This window comes from Telopea speciosissima, chromosome 7, assembly GCF_018873765.1.
Source record: "Telopea speciosissima isolate NSW1024214 ecotype Mountain lineage chromosome 7, Tspe_v1, whole genome shotgun sequence".
Lineage (NCBI taxonomy): Eukaryota > Viridiplantae > Streptophyta > Magnoliopsida > Proteales > Proteaceae > Telopea > Telopea speciosissima.
In genome coordinates, this window is record NC_057922.1 from 4,287,755 (window position 1) to 4,306,929 (window position 19,175).

Sequence of the window (19,175 nt, forward strand, 5' to 3'; positions counted from 1 at the left end):
CATGTGGTGAAGAAAAACTTTCTACAAATTCAAATCTCCTAGAAAGGACACAGTTTACAACTTGCTGATAGATCCTGAACTTTGCTTTTATTATTGTTCTCAGTAAAGTAGAAAGGAAAATTTGAAAAATTCTTCAGAACTTGATGAAGTGATAGAAATTTGGTGCAACACCTGGAAAAATTAGTTGCAATTTAAGTGATTAAACATTAAACAGAATCCATGACACTCGAAACTTCGGTAATATTTGAAACATTTGAACCATTAGCAAGTAGTCACCTTGGAAAAAGACCAAGATATGGATAGGAAGCTACACCATACCCAATCGACAAATATCTTAGGAAATTGAAAACCCCAATTTCCAGCACTATTGAGACCAATTGCAAGATGGCCACAATATTCTTTGCTCTGACACTGGGACCTTGAAAACCTTTTGATCAAGTATCCTGCAGTTCCTTTCCCTATAGATACCCTAACCAATAGCAACAAGGATAGCATTCCATGCCATTAGTGCGATCTGTGAAGGAGAATTACTCCAGTGTATGATCAATTACTCCACAGACCCTGCCATCAGCCAATCTATCTCTGATAATAAGAGCTACAGAACAATGAATGACCAGCTGAATAGCCAATTCATTTACCAGATCACGCATTTACAATATACAGATACTTGAATATGATACAATTCCAGAGTTCCAGGCTATCAGAGGTAGCTAATTTATCCATAATTGCAAGCCACAAGAAGAAGCCAACCTTTGAAGAAATAGAATGGTTCCCCGCTAACCTATCAGGAAACACAAGAACTGAAATAGAAGTAAACGCAATGATTTTACCTTTAAGGAGTTAAGACTTAGGAGTTAAGACCGACCCTTGAATCATTATGAGAGAACAATTTACTGCTGATCATTTCAGGACTAGAAGGACATACAGTCCCCTGGATCTTTCTTTTCCTCTTTCTCAGACAAAATTATACTCAATGAGTTAAATGGGAAAGGCATGGAGAAACCCAACACCTCATAGGTAATAAGTACTGAACAACCAATCATCCTAAAACAATGAACTGGAACTTATATGAGTGCAAGTGCACACAACGCATGGTAAGATGATCAAACTCATTATGCATAAGAGGCAAACATAACCAAAACAACATTAGGAAAACAATACCAGAAGACACAAACTACTAAGATCAATCAAAACTAGAAACACAGACTTTCAATAATGAGTATACCTGTCACCTAACCAAAAAGTTGGAAAAAAAAAAACAAACATTTTCTCCTCATTTCATTACAAGAGAGAAATCTTACAAATGCTGACACATGTTGATCGTCTCAGAAATTCTAAGAAGATGGTGCAGATGGACTATACAGAAGGGGTCAAACCAGCACCGGTTGTTGCCAAGGGACTGTCTACTGACCATTCATTTTGAAACCAAGAGGATCTCCGGTTTCTTTGCTTTGCTTGGTGTGTTCGCATTCGAAGCAGCGTTGGCAGCGGCTGCTTCCTTGGCAGCAAAGCGTGCCCTATTGTCGAGCTGAATGAGGCTCCGCGTGGCCAAGATTGCCTGCGGGACCAGGTCATGCGATGCCCTAGCATACAAGCACCTCACTGCAACCGAGGCAGCGTCCCTAACATCTTGCAAATTCAGAGGCGCCAAGAGGCAATGCCCAAGAATCCTCAAAACCGGCTGCAGAAGCTCCCAAGGAAGTGGAATTCTTGATCCTCTGAAAACCCCAATTTCATTACAATCTTCTACAATCGCCAATTTGTTCATCCCTTGGACAGTATCCCGAATCTCGTCATTTTCCTCCTCGTCCTCCTCGTCAACCCTAACCTCCACAAAATTCTCATTCGCATCGATGCTATCGCCTTCGGAATTGCCGTCAAGTTCGGTCTTGCAAGAGCAATTCTGCCCGGCCCATCCAGCGGCGAACTGACATAAATCGACTTTGCACCAGCTAGGCATCTGAGGAATTTGCTTGAAATAGCATTCAAGCGCGATAGCAACGATACAAGCACGTTTCGTCGATTTAACGGCCATCTGCGGCTCGAGCGGTGGACAAAGAACCCCGAGGGAAGGCAGAGATTGGACGGCAACCCGGTTGGCAGGCTGGTTCCGTGGTGCGTGGTACAAAGATGGCTGCGAAAGATCCGGAATTGAGATCAACATAGGTTTTCCGCCGCGGGCTTTGGTTTCAGAAGCGTAAAGGGCTAAGAGAACAGCTTCGAAGCCAGCGAGGGAAGGGGTTGGGTTTTCGGAAGCAGTAGAGACAACGCGAGAGAGGTAGAGGCCTGCAAGGAGTGGAATGAAGGAAAGGACGACGAGGCGAAGGTCGGGATCGGAGGACTGGAAGGTCTCATAAAGCCATTGACACAGAGGGTCGTCGCCGGAACCAGAAAAAGGGTCTGAAAGAGAGGAGGCGAGGGCCAAGTAGGCTTCCGGGGATTCGAGGAGAGATCGAGCAGGGCGGTCTGAGTCGGCAAGGGAGGAGAGGGGTGTGAAGGAAGGGAGAATGGAAGAGAGGGCTTGGATGCGTGATCTGGCCTTGGAGATGGCTTCCCACCATGACTGCATAGGGTTAGGGTTTCCATTCTGGTTAGGGTTAGAGTTCTGGTGGTCCGATGAGGACGGGGAAGGGGAGCCGGTGTTCCGGCTCAGCTGAATCTCCATTGCTGCTGCAGAGAGTGACATCCTACAGCTACAATAGATGAGTTTGACTCTCCCTAGTCCCTCCCTCTCTTCTCTCTGTCTCTCTCGAAAGCCGGAAAATGCCGTCGGAAGAAATAAAAGCGGAAATATCAGAACCCAACTGTCTGATCAGTGCCTTCGAGGCTTCTAACTGTCAGATTAGAATCTGTATAATATCATGTATATTTACCGAAATAACCTAGGAATTCTTATCGAACTGTTCAAATCAAAAGCCTGGAGTTTGAAGAGAACCTCAACCTACCCACCTCGTAAAGTCTCTGACGGTCAGAGGGACCAGGCTACACCAACGTTCTCTCCATCTTTTATTTCTCTTTCTCATAACACTCTGTCAACGTTCTCCATCTTTATTTCTCTTTCTCATTAAACTCTCTTTCCTCTCCTCTCCTTGGTAAGGACTAAGGAGTCCTTACTCTGTCGGTGGATCGTGTTCTGCACTCCCATTCCCATTGGCCGGATCCCTCACCTGCTCGAACCAAATAACCCGGAAGTTACTGGTATGCAGCAATGGTGAGAGGTGTAATGGGTTCGGCAGGAAGATCAGTTCACAAGAGGTGGAGCTCGTGATGGAGGTGGGGGATCTTTATCCCCTCAATTTGCCTGCCCCTTAATTTTCTCAATTCCATGTAATAGAGGGGATGAAAATGATCATTCTATCCCCTGCTCGAATACACTGTACAAATGGGATCCACCTCCCTCTATTAGATGGAATTGAAGAAATTGATGAACAGAGATTCCAAGTGTAGTTCTGCACATTAAAGATTTTGATCACCAATTCTGCCAATTCATACATGGTGATCACATGGCCAATTCGTCCAACCACTGCAATTCGGATCAAAATCGGATCAGAAATCTGATGCTGATTCGGACTCCTGATTCCCATTACTAAAATCCTCGTTCCACCAACAAGGTCGGATGGACACCCACTGGGCTAACATCCTGTGTGACTTTAGGGGTCTGATGTCTGATGCGAAGATCAATTGGATGGCCAAGCACAAGAGGATTCTACTGGACTGGGTTTTTAGGAGGCTAGGCTTGCTCTAGTCCTAGCCCAAATGACCGACAATTGACTAAGGTATGGAAGGCTGTGGTTCTGTGCCCAGACACGTAAGGTGTGAAATGACTACCCTACCCCATGAAAGGCGAAAGTTTCACCACTATTGATGCTTTTGTGCACATTCCCATTGGCCCCACACTAGTGTACGGCCATGTTGCCTTTAGTGGAATCCTCTCCCTTAATAAATGTAAGAAAAAAATGCTATCCAGCAATGCCCTCTCACATGGGATAGTGAAATGACCATCTCACCTCTCCCCTTGGATACCCGTGCATGCGCTCTCATTGACCCGTGCTAGCATAGGGGCCATGTAGGCCAACAACAACCACTTCGCATAAATATATTAAAGGGATTTGCATTGTCTCTTATTGCTCAATTTGGGTAATGCTTGCTAGCTAGGAAGACCTTGATTGATGTTAACTATCAATTAGAATCCCTTCCCCAAAATGTATTGCGTCGATACATTGTCCCCTATATTGGCATTATATATATCTAAATGGGAGAGGAATTTCGATAGGTTTCAATTCATATATAGAAGACTCACGTCATTAAATAAAAATAAAGAACATATGAAAAGAGAGACACATATACCGCAACTATATGCCCACCTTTTTCCCATTTTTTGATGATATAAGCATTTAATGATGTATCTTAAGCATATACCAAGTGTGTATCAATTATCAATTATGAATAAACATTCAATACTTACTTAATATAGTAATTTAAAAATCATTTTAATAATTTTTAATCTACATAGAGGTTGTGTATCATCTCCAAAATTAGCATTCCCTTTAACGGTTTTGCTACCTTAGATAGCACCTTCCATGCCACCTAATAACTTATTCAGATTTTGCGCATGTTGGACAAAATAAATAGAATTTATCTTTTTATATGATTGACTATGCCATCACAATCATCATTAGTGCATTTTGGTTGCTAACAAAAATCTAATTTACAAAATGCAAACATGATCTAATTAAACTATATATTTTTTTTTTGTCTAAATGATATCTTGAAAGGAACTAAAAAATCAAGTCAATTAGATCTATAAAAGTTAAGGAAAAAAGATCTCTACTTGGTGTTGTTTCTTACGCTCTCTCACAAGGCATCGTGAAATGATGTCTTTGCCCACTAGATAGATATCTAGACATGCTTCCCCCATTGGCCAGACACCTATGTAGAGACTATGCGACCAAGTAGAGATCTCTTGCCCAAAAATTAAATATATTTTACATTAGAAAAAAGTATCTCTAATCATAGCCTAAGGCGTTTCCTATGCCTTTCTATATATGATTTTTTAAATTATTTTTTTTGTCAAAAAAATATTATTGAGAGAAGGCGTAGGGAATGCTATAGGTTCAGGGAATCTTGTCACTTCATACCAAGCGAAGTATTATTACGAAAAGCATATTGGTTTGAAGGATACTACATATAGTTTTGGGCAATCTAAAACATTGGACAAATAGGGAAAAATTGCCCAATCCGGCCTGATACGAATAATACGTATATGTATCGTTATCAGTTTTGGAATCTGGGCATACCCGATCCGATGCCATGAACTAAAATCATGCCCTTAGGTGCATTCATGGTTTTAGTGCATGGTATCGGAATGGGTATCGGCAACACAGAAAACCAATACGATACCAATATGATATCGACCTGGATCGACTATAATAGACAAAATTACCCCTTGGTTTCCTTTAAAAAAAAGTTTTTGAACCATTTTACTCCTTGTCCGTACCATGCTACCAATACAATATCAACACGATATTGGTATCGATGACTAGCAAAACCGGTACGTATCTCCCGATATGGGCGATACGATACCGATACAATACCGACACTTAGAACCATGGGTGCATTGGCATTAGTGTTTCCACCTATTGGCATAGACTTTTAAGTTCCAAGTCTCTAGGGTTGCATATGTAGTATATTGTAGTGATACCATATGGCACACTCTAGCTTAATTCACCACTCCCAAATGTGTACCATTAAGGGGGGAACCATTGGACAGACCCATGCCAAATTTGGTATCCCAACAAAATCATATAGTCCCATAGCTCATCATGTCATGTATCTTCAAAAGAATTCTATCAACCTCATCAAAAACCTTACCAGCCTAAGTCTTTATATACAATCAAAGTAGAACAAGGCGTAACTATGCACCATAATGGAGCATTACATAAATTGCCACATGACAATTTAGAACATGTTACACTAACAACCACCCATATATTGATGTTAACTGTATAGTATGAACATTTAAAAAAAAAAAAAAAGATATGGAAAGAGAACGTCACCCGGTTGAGCAGCGCACATGGGGCGCACAAAAAGACCGGCACACCCCCAAGAACTTCGAAATGATCAAAGGTGTGGTGGTCATTTTGCACACCCCTGTGTCAAGGCGTATGGGCGACATGTCTAGCGCAATCGGATGTCGTTCTTTCTCCTAACAAGATATTATAAATTTGGAGAAAAATTCTTTGCAAGGGAATGTTCTGCCCACGTCCAAACATAGAAGGGGGCAGTCCCTTTCACATTTTGTACTTTAGCGAATCAAATTACTAAATTTCACCTCAGTATGAAGCCACCATCGTAGTTAGGCATAGCATGCTCATTTTCCCTGTAACATTGCCATAACAAGGAACCTGTAACTCCTTTCGGGAGCTAAAAGGCATGAGCGATCCCTTCAGTATCTGTTCTCAAATCCCTTGCCCCCCATGAAAGGTAGAAATCTCATTCCCCATGATGCCAACGCGTGTGCACAGGGGCCACGCTCCCCACCAAGGATGTTGACCCTATAAATTTATTGGCAAGGAATCATTGGTCGCCACTACTGGTTGACGAATGGTTCTTTTGGACCCAACGTCGCAAGTTTGAGGAATTTCGGATATTCATAAATACAGGGATGGAATTTATGATTTCAATTACATGGTCCATTATGTTGCTGCTCACAAAAACCTTAGCTGCACTACCAACCAAAGAACTTTTCTCCTAAATTTATAATTTATAATTCATAATAGGGAAAAAGAACTCTATTCGGGAGTGTGGCCTACACCAACACTCCCATGAGTCTATCTCTCTCCACTCCATATGCAAAGACGCCTGTGCCCCCTTGTTTTGAGGAGGAGAGATATAGACACATGGGAGTGTTGGTGTAGGCCAAGCTCCCGGACAGAAAAACTGCTTCCCTTCATAATATAAGAGTTTCTATTGGGAAAAAGATCTCTACTTGGTGGCGTTTCCTACGCCCTCTCACAGGGCATTGTGAGATGATGCCTCTACCCTCTGGGTAGATACCTAAGTGTGCTCCCTCATTGGCCCAAACGCTTGTGTAGAGACCATGCGACCAAGTAGAGATCTCTTGCCCATTTCTATTTTCTTATTTTGGGGGGAGGGGTGGGAAACACATGACCACCAAGACTACTCCACCTTCATATCATACTCTATATTAAATATATATATATATATCCACTCGTCTCTTATTTTATGTTTTGGGAAAGGTGTTCGTACACGGGAGATTCTTCCATCAACACCTTCAAATAAGGGATGTAGGGGCTTTTGTGTCATTTTAGGATTGACATTTATGTTAATCTGGCTGCATTTAATTCCAATTTGGCTGCATTTAGGATTGCCTTATGTTTTTCAGAAACTTTTTATTACATGAGACAAAATCAAATTTTGTGGGTCCATTAAAAGAGCGTTCAAACTTTGTCCCCTGTGGTACCCAAAACATTTTCCCACTTCACTGCTTTGATCACCTTTTGAAGAGGATTGATACCCATGCCGTGTTGACTTTGTGATTCAGGTTTGAATATCCAAAGCTGCATGCCACAGTGCCCAGCTGCTCTCTACCCATTGAATGTTATTCAAAAAACAGGGAAGGGGGGAAGTTCCCCCATTCACTGTGACCTTGTATCAGACTAAGATCAGATAACTTCATTATTTATGGGCATCTGATTTGTTGTTACGTATTAAGATTTAGTCTTATTGAAAAGAAAAAAGGGTGGGGGAAGAGGGAGGAGCAAGTATATCACCACTTAGTAGTTAGTAGATGAAGGCAGATTTTGAAACCAGGTCTAGAATTTAGACCAAAGTTATTATATCCTTTCTAAATTTCAATCAGTGACAGTTTGTTTTTTTCTGTTGCACAGGTGAATATATCCCATTTGTGTTAAACTTCATCAATAATATCTGTTTCCAATGGCTCGTATTTCCATTGAAGAGCTTGAGGCAACGGAGATGGAACTTTTAGAGGACTTGCCATATGTTCACAAGGTGGGAATGCCTGCCAGACAAAATCTCTTCGACGAAATCACAGCAACTATCAAGGAAACTTTCTTTCCAGATGACCCTTTACGCGAATTCAAAGGCCAAACTCGTTCGAAAAAGTTTAAGCTAGTTCTCCAATCAATTTTCCCAATATTAGAGTGGGGGAGAGACTACAATTTAACAAAGTTCAAAGGAGATATTGTTTCCGGACTCACCATTGCTAGCCTTGCTGTACCCCAGGTAGCTAAGAGACAGCAGCAAAAAAATAATATTAAGATCAAGAACCAACATAATCTCAACATATACATGATTCTAACAATTGCTTTAACTTGTAAAACAGGATATTGGATATGCAAAGCTTGCAAATCTTGCTCCCCAATATGGGCTTTGTAAGTTTTTGCATTGTTGATTAACATCTTGCTATGGATTATTGACTTTTAATGGTTTTATCGATTATGTTTATCATTTCATTTAGTTTTTTTTCTTTTTTTCTTCTCCTGTTGTTTTGGGGATTTTCACAGACACTAGCTTTGTCCCACCATTGATATATGCCTTCATGGGAAGTTCGAGAGATATAGCCATTGGACCAGTTGCAGTAGTGTCTCTCCTGATGGGCACCATGCTCCGTAGTGTGATTGATCCTGTTAGTAATGCAGCTGAGTATACTCGACTGGCATTTACAGCCACTTTTTTTGCAGGAATTACACAAGCAGCACTTGGGTTTTTTAGGTTTGTGAATTTTATGTATATTTTCTTTATTTATTGCTTCTAACTCTCCTTGATTTTGTATGTTGATTTGATATTTTTACAACTGAAGATATATATCATACATTACTGAAATCTATATTTTATGGTCCTGTCTCTAGATTGGGATTCTTGGTTGACTTCCTATCCCATGCAACTATTGTTGGGTTTATGGCTGGAGCTGCCATTACAATTGGTCTTCAACAGCTTAAAGGTTTTCTCGGCATACAAAACTTTACACAGAATACCGACATTGTGTCTGTTATGAGCTCAGTGTTTAGCGCAGCACCTCATGGGGTAGGCAAGGCAATCTAACAGTCATTTCATTCTTCAATGGTTGAGATGGATTGACATCATATATATGAAACCCAGTTTGTAATACAAGTCACCAAACTCTACTTTCATTTTGCAGTGGAGCTGGCCGAATATACTCATTGGAGCATCGTTCTTGATTTTCCTTCTGGTTACTAAGTACATTGTAAGGGTTCCCATTCATGTACCTCTATTTGCCCATAATTTTGTGGTGTTGAAAGTCTTCTGACCCCTTGCATGGTATGAGAGAAAACAGGCAAAGAAGAAGAAGAAGCTTTTTTGGGTGTCTGCAATTGCACCATTGACTTCTGTTATATTATCCACTTTTTTTGTGTACATTACCCATGCACAGCAAAATGGTGTTATAATTGTAAGTAATATCTTCTTACTTTTTTTCCTTTTTTTTTTTTTTGAATTTTTAATACAAAAGACAATAGTAATTTCAGTAACTGATAAGTCTAGTAATATATGAAGGTGAACCATATACAAAAAGGTATCAATCCGTCATCTGTAAATGAAATTTATTTCTCTGGGAAATACCTAGTGTCAGGTATTAAGGTTGGTATCGTGGCTGGTGTGATAGCATTAACGGTAAGCCAATTATGATGCCTCTCTCTCAAATACAACAGAAATTTAAACGCTTAAATATTTCCTGCATCTGAATACAAATGCTTTGGATTTATTAGGAATCAATAGCAATTGGAAGAACATTTGCAGCAGTCAAAGACTATCAACTTGATGGAAACAAAGAAATGGTGGCATTAGGACTGATGAACATTGTTGGTTCAATGACTTCATGTTATACTGCGACAGGTATTAAAAGAATTATTATCATACGATTAATCTATGTAAGGGCAGGCATCCAGAACAACAACAAAAGAAAAAACTGTAACACAATATTAGAGCCCTGTCTAGTGGAGCATAAATTACTAGAAAGATAAAGGATCTACATATTGTGAAAATGCAAGGGGCCTACAATATCCATAGCAAACACACATTTTTAGTAGGTCAAGAAAGATTAAGGGATGGTTGGTACGAACATTTTATGAGGTCAAATTATTTCATGTTAGATCCATCAAGGAACACACATTTTGGATAAGACATCAGTGTGTTTCAAATCAAATGTTTGTGTCTGTGGGATTAATGATCTTTTCTTCCCTTGCAGGTTCTTTCTCTCGCTCAGCTGTGAACTACATGGCAGGTTGTAAAACTGCTGTCTCCAACATTGTGATGTCGATCGTCGTTTTACTAGTTTTAGAACTGATTACACCTGCCTTTGAGTATACCCCAAACGCTGTTCTTTCTGCTATCATTATTTCGGCCGTAGTTAGCCTGATCGACATTGAGGCTGCACTGCTCATATGGAAGATAGATAAATTGGATTTCATTGCTTGCCTAGGAGCCTTTCTTGGTGTAGTTTTTTACTCTGTTGAGATTGGACTCTTGATTGCAGTAAGGAATTGGATTTATAACTTCTCAAATTTTGAGATCATTTGTCTGGTAACATCGACTAAGATGTCTCCACTGTTTGTTGTGGTAGGTTTGCATATCCTTTGCTAAAATACTCCTACAAGTTACAAGGCCACGGACTGCAATACTTGGAAATATCTCCAGAACAACAGTCTATAGGAACATCGGACAATATCCAGAGGCGACCAAGGTTCCTGGTGTACTTATTGTGAGAGTTGATTCTGCAATTTACTTTTCCAACTCCAACTATGTCAGGGAGAGGTAAGGTGCTTTTTTATACAAACAGTAGTCCATCAACTCTGTATCTTCCTTCATCTATTATTTGAATTTGGAACTTTATTCACTAAGTCAATAATTTTAAGGAAGATGGTGATACATCCAGCAGAGTTACCATACACCCACCACTATCCTGACCTAAATTGGGTTGCAGTGTTGCACAATTTGTGACACTGCAGCAAGGTCAAGACACATTGTTTCCAGATTATGGAATAGCGGTTGTTCAGATGGGAAGATCCTTAACAACTGCTCTGTTTGCATGTGTATGGATGCCAACAAATATGTTTCTTCTGGCAATCTTAAAGACTAAAAGGATGGATGTTAAGATTAAAGACATTTTGCTTTTCCTTCTCTAATTCTGAAGGGTGTGGTGGCCGGAGATCTGCTAGATTGACATGATTCAATGAAATCTCCCAAGCAAAAATATGTGAAAAAAAAATCTTCCAGAATACAATATACACCATAGTTATGGGACAGGAAGACTAGAAGTCTAGATCTCAATTATATTATCCCATAATTCCTGTTTGTATATTACCTTTATCCTATTAACAGAGGAGGTCACCTTTAAAAGGGCCTCCACCCTTGTCTCTATGTACCAGTAGTTCTATCTCTTGAGATAGTCCAGTTTCCCACAGCTTTTGACTAAGACAATAGGATATCAGGAACAGAATCATCAAAACAAAGTCCTTGCAGGATATTGAGATGGTTAATAGATGAGGAAGAGCAACTGAAGGCCAAAGACCTACCAAGAATCCAGTTCTTGATAATTGAGATGTCACGTAAGTAATCACATTTTTTTTTTTCAAATGCCACTTTTTTTCTATCAGATTTCTTTTTCAGCACATGTTCTTTTGAAACTCATCTTCATGATATATATGTCACAGCGGTTACCGACATTGATACTAGTGGCATCCATGCCTTGGAAGAGTTGCACAGGAATCTCCAGAAGAAAAATGTTCGAGTAAGCAGACACATAGCTCTATTGCATTCTATCCCCCCCCCCCCAACCCCACCCCCCAATAAAAATAAATAAATAAATTTGGGGTCCTTTGTTTGTCAGTTATATGACACTACAAGACATCTATTTCATCTTTGGCATCACCTAATGAGGCAGAGCAGTATCAAAGTATGTGTGTGCGTGTGTGTGTATAAGGGCATATGTGCCTATGTGGTGCATGAGACTTCCCGCTACTGCAAGTATATATATATATATATATAGAGAGAGAGAGAGAGAGGCATCATTCCCACAAAATATAATCCCCTACTGGTAGGAACTTCTACCCCAATTATGAAAGCATTGTTAGTAACTTGACATCAATCCTGTATTTCTTAACATACCAAATGAATTTCTAAAAAAAATACAAAAACTCATGCATCTATACCTTCACTATATTTTTCATGATCCTTTACTGCAATATTCCAAATTATTGTCATATTATTCATTTTCCATGTGTTTGCATTTGAAAATTATTAATTTACATAAATAATACATAAAAGTATGTTTCTAAGAGATAAATACTCCTAAAAGTATGTTATTATTTTATAAATATGTTGAATTTCATTATAACTATTAATAAGCACAAGAAGTAGTCCCTGATCATATTCTGTACTATATTTACAAATTATACTCAAAACATAGAAGTCATCGATGATGGGAGTTTTTTAGGGATATGCTAACATATTTTTTTAGTACCTTGTGCTTATCATATATGGCAGAAGTACCTTATTAATCCCATGTCTTCCTTAGCTTGTCATAGCAAATCCTGGGCCGGTGGTGATGGAAAAACTTCACGCATCCAAGTTTACAGACATGATTGGCGATGAGAATATCTTCGTCAATGTCGCAGACGCTGTGGCAACATATGCTCCTAAGATGGCAGAAGAAACCTGAGAAGATGGATGCGTACCTATCTTCAATATATAGCCGAAGCATTTCACATTACAAGTACTAGAAGTGAAAGCTTTGCACATAAACAACACTTGAGTAGAATTGAGAAGGAAAGGATTGCTTGCATGTGACAAGATTATATACAAAAGAAAACTGGCAAAAACAGGGATATGTCGGTGGTTGTAAAATGTTTGAGTCTTTACATTGTGATTGATTAGTTTTCACTTAATAAAGTTGAAGTGATTGTGGAAATGACACACTATTGCCCTTTGTCTTATTTCCGTAAGTTCTTTATGTCAAGGTAAAAAGGGTATTTCAAAATAACTTGTAAATGTACTTTCTACATCATTTTCAGTTGCATGTGACAAGATTGTAAATAAAATAAAACTGGCAAAAACAAGGATAGTGGTGGGGTGGTTGTAAAATGTTTGAATCTTTATATTGTGATTGATTAGTTTTCACTTAATAAAAATGAAGTGATTGTGGAAATGACACATTACAGGCATATTTAGAACATGTAACCTTCTTTTGATTGCCCTTTGTCTTATTTCCGTAAGTTCTTTATGTCAAGGTAAAAAAGGTATTTCAAAATAACTTGTAAGCAATTGAGAAGGAAAGGATTGTTTGCATGTGACAAGATTGTAAATAAAAGAAAACTGGCAAAAACAGGGATAGTGGTGGGGTGGTTGTAAAATGTTTGAGTCTTTACATTGTGATTGATTAGTTTTCACTTAATAAAGTTGAAGTGATTGTAGAAATGACACACTACAGGCGTATTTAGAACATGTAACCTTCTTTTGATTGCCCTTTGTCTTATTTCCGTAAGTTCTTTATGTCAAGGTAAAAAGGGTATTTCAAAATAACTTGTAAGTGTACTTTCTACGTCATTTTCAAGAGTTGTCATAGTCTTGCATGCATTTCAAGTACACATGTGAAATGACAGGATTTTACCCGCACTAAAAGAAGTGTGTTATACTAAAAGGAAAAAGTAAAATTACAAATTATTTGACACCTTGAGGGGAGTAAATAAGAAAATCCCAAAGATGACTGAAAGATTTGCCTTTCAATCAGACCCTTCATCCAAGGCTCATGATCCTTTGAACCATCATCTTTAGACCACTCTCCTTTCACTTCTATCTCCGGGAACGCTGTTGTCAAAGTGTTGACAATGTTATGAAATTGAAAGAAACAAAAGAAGAGGGCGTGTGGGGGAAGAAGAAAAACATTCTATCCCCTTTGTCTGTGAACACCAACTGGAAACCTGCTTAGCAAGTTCAATAGTGCAGGTTCTTTGTAAACAATGGTGGAAACATTAAGCCCTTGAGAAACCAGAAGATGCAGATTGGTCTGCTGGCAACTAAAGTACATTCCGCAATGAAGAGATAGGTCATTTATTTTGAAGAAATGAGGAAGAAAGTCCAAGTATAAACCTCTGAACCAGAAAAATCAACCAGTCCAGCAATTTATCAGGGCAAGAGAAATTGCAGTGAGAGTGCAAGGGGTTGAAGGGGTATGGGAACGTCGGGTTGATTTCTATTCTGTTTTCTATTTTCCTTTTTATTTATTCAACATTCCAATGGTTGAGCATTGCTGGTGACAAAGAAGAGTGGGAGAGGACGAGAGGCAAAAGGATAATCATGAAGGCTCCGTCTGCTTGCATGTAGAAGGAAGGGAAGGGAAGTGAATTTGGTTAAAAAAGAAAAGGGGTATTTGTAATCATTATTGTGAAATCCACTTAAACTAATGTAGACCAGTCTACAAGAGGATCACAAACTTCATTTCTAGCAACAGTAAATACTTCGATTGGTTCTCAGATTTGCAGGAAATTTCAGAACAATAAAATAAAAACAAGAAATCAATGAAGGGAAGAAGATAGGGTAGTCTCTCTCAGACTCGGGGTCTCTCACTGTATTTTGGTTTCTCACCATATAGCACTACATCTCACAGTCATCTAAGTCTTACAAAATAAAAGAAAAGAATCTAGCCAATATCTCATTAATCAAATTCGTGTATAAGGTTGTAGCCCCTTATAATCTTAAATAGAAGACTCAAAAACAAACTCAAACACTAAAAACGAATGGCCTACCTAAGCCTTAACTAATAAGGTAACATAAACTGAGAGTTAGTTACAAAATCATGTTAAGAGTTATTACAAAAGGTACTATTTTAATTTTTATTCAATGTCATCTCCCTTCCATTTATTTTCTATGCAACCAGAGAAAGTTTGAAGTTGGTAGTTGGCTCAATTGGTAAGGTCTAATCCTAGTTACACCATAGATTCAGGATCGCCCCTTTGCACTATATGTGCTTCTCTCGAGGGCACAAGGTTCCCAATCAATTTTGCCCCAGGAAAAAAAAATCTTTACCAAAATGACCGTGAGTTTTTTCCATTTATCAATATCATTACATCTGGTGAAAACCATTCAACAAGATCCATCTAAGACTTATGCTTGAGTGATTGAACGGAACTTTCCTTTTAATTGTTAAAATTAATTTGACATTCACTTATTACTGAATAATAAACAACTACCAGAACAACTGTGCTTGTGCTAAGCACTTTACTACTAGTGTTTTAGAACTCAAAACGAACGCTTATGTTCTATGGAGTCGAGTAGTCTCGACTTAGGTTTTCAACTTGTTGAATCAGCAAAATATAATTAAAAAATCATAAATAGATAAGAATAGGATAATCTTTTGCGTGACTATGCCTGGTGAAGCAGTTCACTTCACTACGAGTCTATGCCATTTTCACCCTCATAAATGTTTCTGCGGAGTTTTATTGTAAATTCACTTTTCAAGGAATCAATGCACCAAATCCCTCTCCCATTCCTCCTCGGCTCCATCTTTCTCTCTCCCCTCCCCTGCCCTTCGGCTTACTCTCATTTTTACCGTGAGTTATGACTTATGATGGAGCTGGCTTCATCATCTCTTCCTGCTCAAGCTCTAATAACAGAAAATCATGTGGTTTCTAACACTAGATTTGGATTCAGTTGACAGCCTAGACTAGTGATCTGCCTGCCCTACCTCCGACTCCTACCGATCGTTGTTGAAAGGTGAACCAATGGTTTATTCTGCAAAGCCTCTTCTAGGATGCAGAGATGGAGCTGAAGAAGAACCTACTTCACTCTCTTCGCTTTACGCTTCTCTGCCTTCATAGTAGCTTCAATTCTCTACGACAATTGAAACATTCAGCAAATGAATGCAAAGGACAGCAAGTATCCACCACACACACACAACTCTCCTCACCTCTGTACCTCCTAAAGTTTCTAGCAACAATAAGCCAAAACTAGCTGCAGATGGGTTTACTCCATTTTCTATTTCTTCGCTTTCGTTATCCGGATTTGCTTGCCCAGATTAAACATTATCAATTTAATCCACTTATCCCGATTAGCAAGTTTTCGTGCTTCTATTATTTTTTAATTTCTGACCTGGAGTCTCATGGGGCGAGGGAGATGCAAGGGAAGGGGAAGTGAAAGGAAGGCGGCGGCAAAGCATAGCTGGTACCATTCCAGTAAATGTGAAATTACATTTTTACCCATCTTCTAAAATTATTGTCCAATGCAAAAACAAGGCATAACTTTGCCAGAAACGAAACTACGAAGATTGTGGGAAAAGCAAGGGCGAAGAAATATGAAGATCTTTATAAAAATCTGAGCACAAAAGAAGGGGGATAAGCTATTTTATACAACAACAACAAACTCAGTCTTATCTCAACTTAATGGTGTTGGCTACATGGATCCAAACAAAGAAAAGTAGGGAAAACAAAGGTATAAAAAAAAAATTAAAAATAAAAAGGGAGAGAGGACTGCCCAGAAAATCAGAAAATTCTCAGTTAAATGGAGCCTGCTACAACGACCCTTGCCTTCCAATAGGCTCTATCCAAGGTCATACTTGGTACAAGCCCTAGGTAATGCATGTCCTTCCTCACAACTTCTCCTATGGTCATTTTAGGCCTGCCCCTAGCTCTTTTAGCTCCTTCAATCAGGATCATATCATTCCTTATTGGGGCGTCCCTAGGCCTCCGTTGGATGTGGTCATACCACCTCAAACCACTCTCTCGGAGCTTGTCATTGATCGGGGCAACTCCCAAGTCAACTCTAATATGCTCATTCCTTACTTTATCCTTCCTAGTTTTTCCACACATCCATCTTAACATCTTCATCTTTGCTGAAAAAAACTTCCCAATATAACACATCTTAACTGCCCATCATTCTACTCCATACATCATAATCAGACATACAACAGTCCTATAGAACTTTCCTTTAAGCTTTAAATGGATATGTTAGTTACATAGTACTCCGGACACACCTCTCCACTTCATCCATCCCACTTTAATTCTTTGTGAAACATCATCCTCTATGTCACTTTTTTATTAATAATTGACCACAGATATCTAAAATAGTCGCTTTGCGGTATCTCTCTTTCCCCAATTCGCACCATGTCAGAATCTATCATAGAATGACTAAAATTACACATCCTATACTTCGTCTTTGTTCTACTAATCTTAAAGCCTCTTGTTTCCAAAGTAGCTCTCCAAAGCTCTAACTTAGCATTAATCCCTGCTTTAGTCTCATCTACCAAAACGATATCAACGGCGAAAAGCATACACCACAAGACCTCTTCTTGGATGCTCTTGGTTAGGTCGTCCATGATAAGCACAAATAGGTAAGACTTATACGATAGTTAAAATGAGGGAAAGGAAGAACAGTGATCTCAAACATGTTAGATGTATTAGCAGTGAAGATTGTAAAGTACTAATAAGGGACGAGGAAATTAAGGGGAGATGAAAAGGTTATTTCTGCAGCCTACTAAATGAAGACACTTCGAGTAATAGTGTCTCCGAAGACTGCACTATCCATCAAGACAGCACATGTCGTAGATATATACAAAAATTAGAGTGCATGAATATAAAAAAGCTTTAAGGAGGATGAAACTAGGCAAGGCACAAAGCCCAAGTGAGGTCCCAATCATAGTTGTCAAGGCGGCAAAGTGGCCCAAGGTGGTGGAGGGGTGCCTAAGCGCTTAGGCGCCCAAGTGTTATTTTTTTTATTTTCCCTCTTTTTCTAACATTATTTAGTATGTTACAATATATACCTTATATCTATAAAAATAATCAACATTAAACCACATCAAGTCATCAAAAATCAACATTAAGTCGTATCAAGCCATCGAATTTGATTTTTCAACTATTTTTATTGGATTCACATAGGGGGATATTTTCTTATTTATGAATAATATCTTAAGTAAATTCGCCTGGACGCCTAGGCGGCGCCTAAGCGACACCTTGACAACTATGGGACCCCCAATAGAAGTGTGGAAGAGCTTAGGAATATGTTGTTTATCTTGGCTAACCAAGTTATTTAATAAGATTATGAGTACAAGGAAAATGCCAAATGAATGGAGGAGAAGCATTGCAGTTCCGATTTACAAAAATAAAGGTGATATCTCTGAGCTGCATCAATATCTATGCAATCAAGCCCTTCTGAGAAGATAATATATTGTAGCAAATACTGTTATTCAAGCATTAAGTAAGAACATCAATGCCAAGTAATTCAAGCATTAAGAACATCACCACTAAATTCTTAAGGATACAACCTACAAATATTGAAGCAAATGCATATGGATGAGTCATACAAGTTTTTCCATCATAGAATGAATTAACTCTGCTCGCAGGCCAAGATTGCTTCCAACAAACGTCGGGCATATGCTGACAGAGAAAATAAAAAAGGAACACATGAGCCAAAGAAGTATTCAAGCCCAATGACTGTATTATTGGTTTAACTGTAAAATGAATTAGGCTACAGAAAAGCTGAGCCACATTATAAAGAGTGGAAGCTTCAAAATGTAAAATACTGACAAAAATAGACAGAAAGAGTGGCGCAGAAAGATAAGTTAGTTTAATCATTCTACTAAAAATTTTGAAAAGTATTTTGGTAGCTAGTCACTTCCTCTTCTAACTGCAGAGAAGGTTTATGTCACTTGGTTTTTGACATGCACCATGGAGACCAATGTGTAAGAAATGAGTAACACAGAGCTGCAAAATACGAACTTGAAACCAATATAAAATTCAGAGAGGTGACTGAAGTCTCAGCCATGGCTAATTAAATAGATTTTAAATGGCAACCAACAACAAAAGGTTGAATATATTATTACTCAAAATAGGAGCAACAAAGTAAACAGCAAGGGTGTTAATAACTCTCTAATGGAAAACAACAGAATAACCTTGAAAGAGCAATGATAGCTCCTTATCAATAACCCCAAGTACAAAATAGTAACTATAGTCGCAAGTCTGTGCACCCTATCTATTTTTAATATTTGAGAGCTAAGTAGAAAGGCCAATGAATGTATTATTGGTGAAGAATAGGCTTCAATAATAAAATTTTCATCAGTATAAAGAAATAAGCTTACCCAGATAAACAAAAGAGCAACATTTGATTGGAATGGCATCCCTAACAAT

General features: G+C 38.8%; 2 protein-coding genes across 2 annotated transcripts; one reads left to right on the forward strand and one right to left on the reverse strand.

Annotated features, from left to right (window-relative positions):
• Positions 1-1,095: 1,095 nt before the first annotated feature.
• On the reverse strand, positions 1,096-2,714 carry LOC122669625. Its single transcript, XM_043866425.1, has one exon. It carries the CDS (start codon positions 2,684-2,686, stop codon positions 1,415-1,417), a length of 1,272 nt encoding a protein of 423 aa, XP_043722360.1. The 5' UTR covers positions 2,687-2,714; the 3' UTR covers positions 1,096-1,414.
• A 5,245-nt stretch (positions 2,715-7,959) lies between these two features.
• On the forward strand, positions 7,960-12,721 carry LOC122667378 (sulfate transporter 1.2-like). The gene is made up of 13 exons (XM_043863641.1): positions 7,960-8,268; positions 8,369-8,417; positions 8,550-8,675; positions 8,846-9,069; positions 9,185-9,250; positions 9,341-9,454; positions 9,559-9,675; positions 9,771-9,897; positions 10,250-10,536; positions 10,625-10,815; positions 11,524-11,609; positions 11,715-11,791; positions 12,578-12,721. The coding sequence occupies exons 1-13, from the start codon at positions 7,960-7,962 to the stop codon at positions 12,719-12,721; spliced, it is 1,917 nt and encodes a 638-aa protein (XP_043719576.1).
• The last annotated feature ends 6,454 nt before the right edge of the window (positions 12,722-19,175 follow it).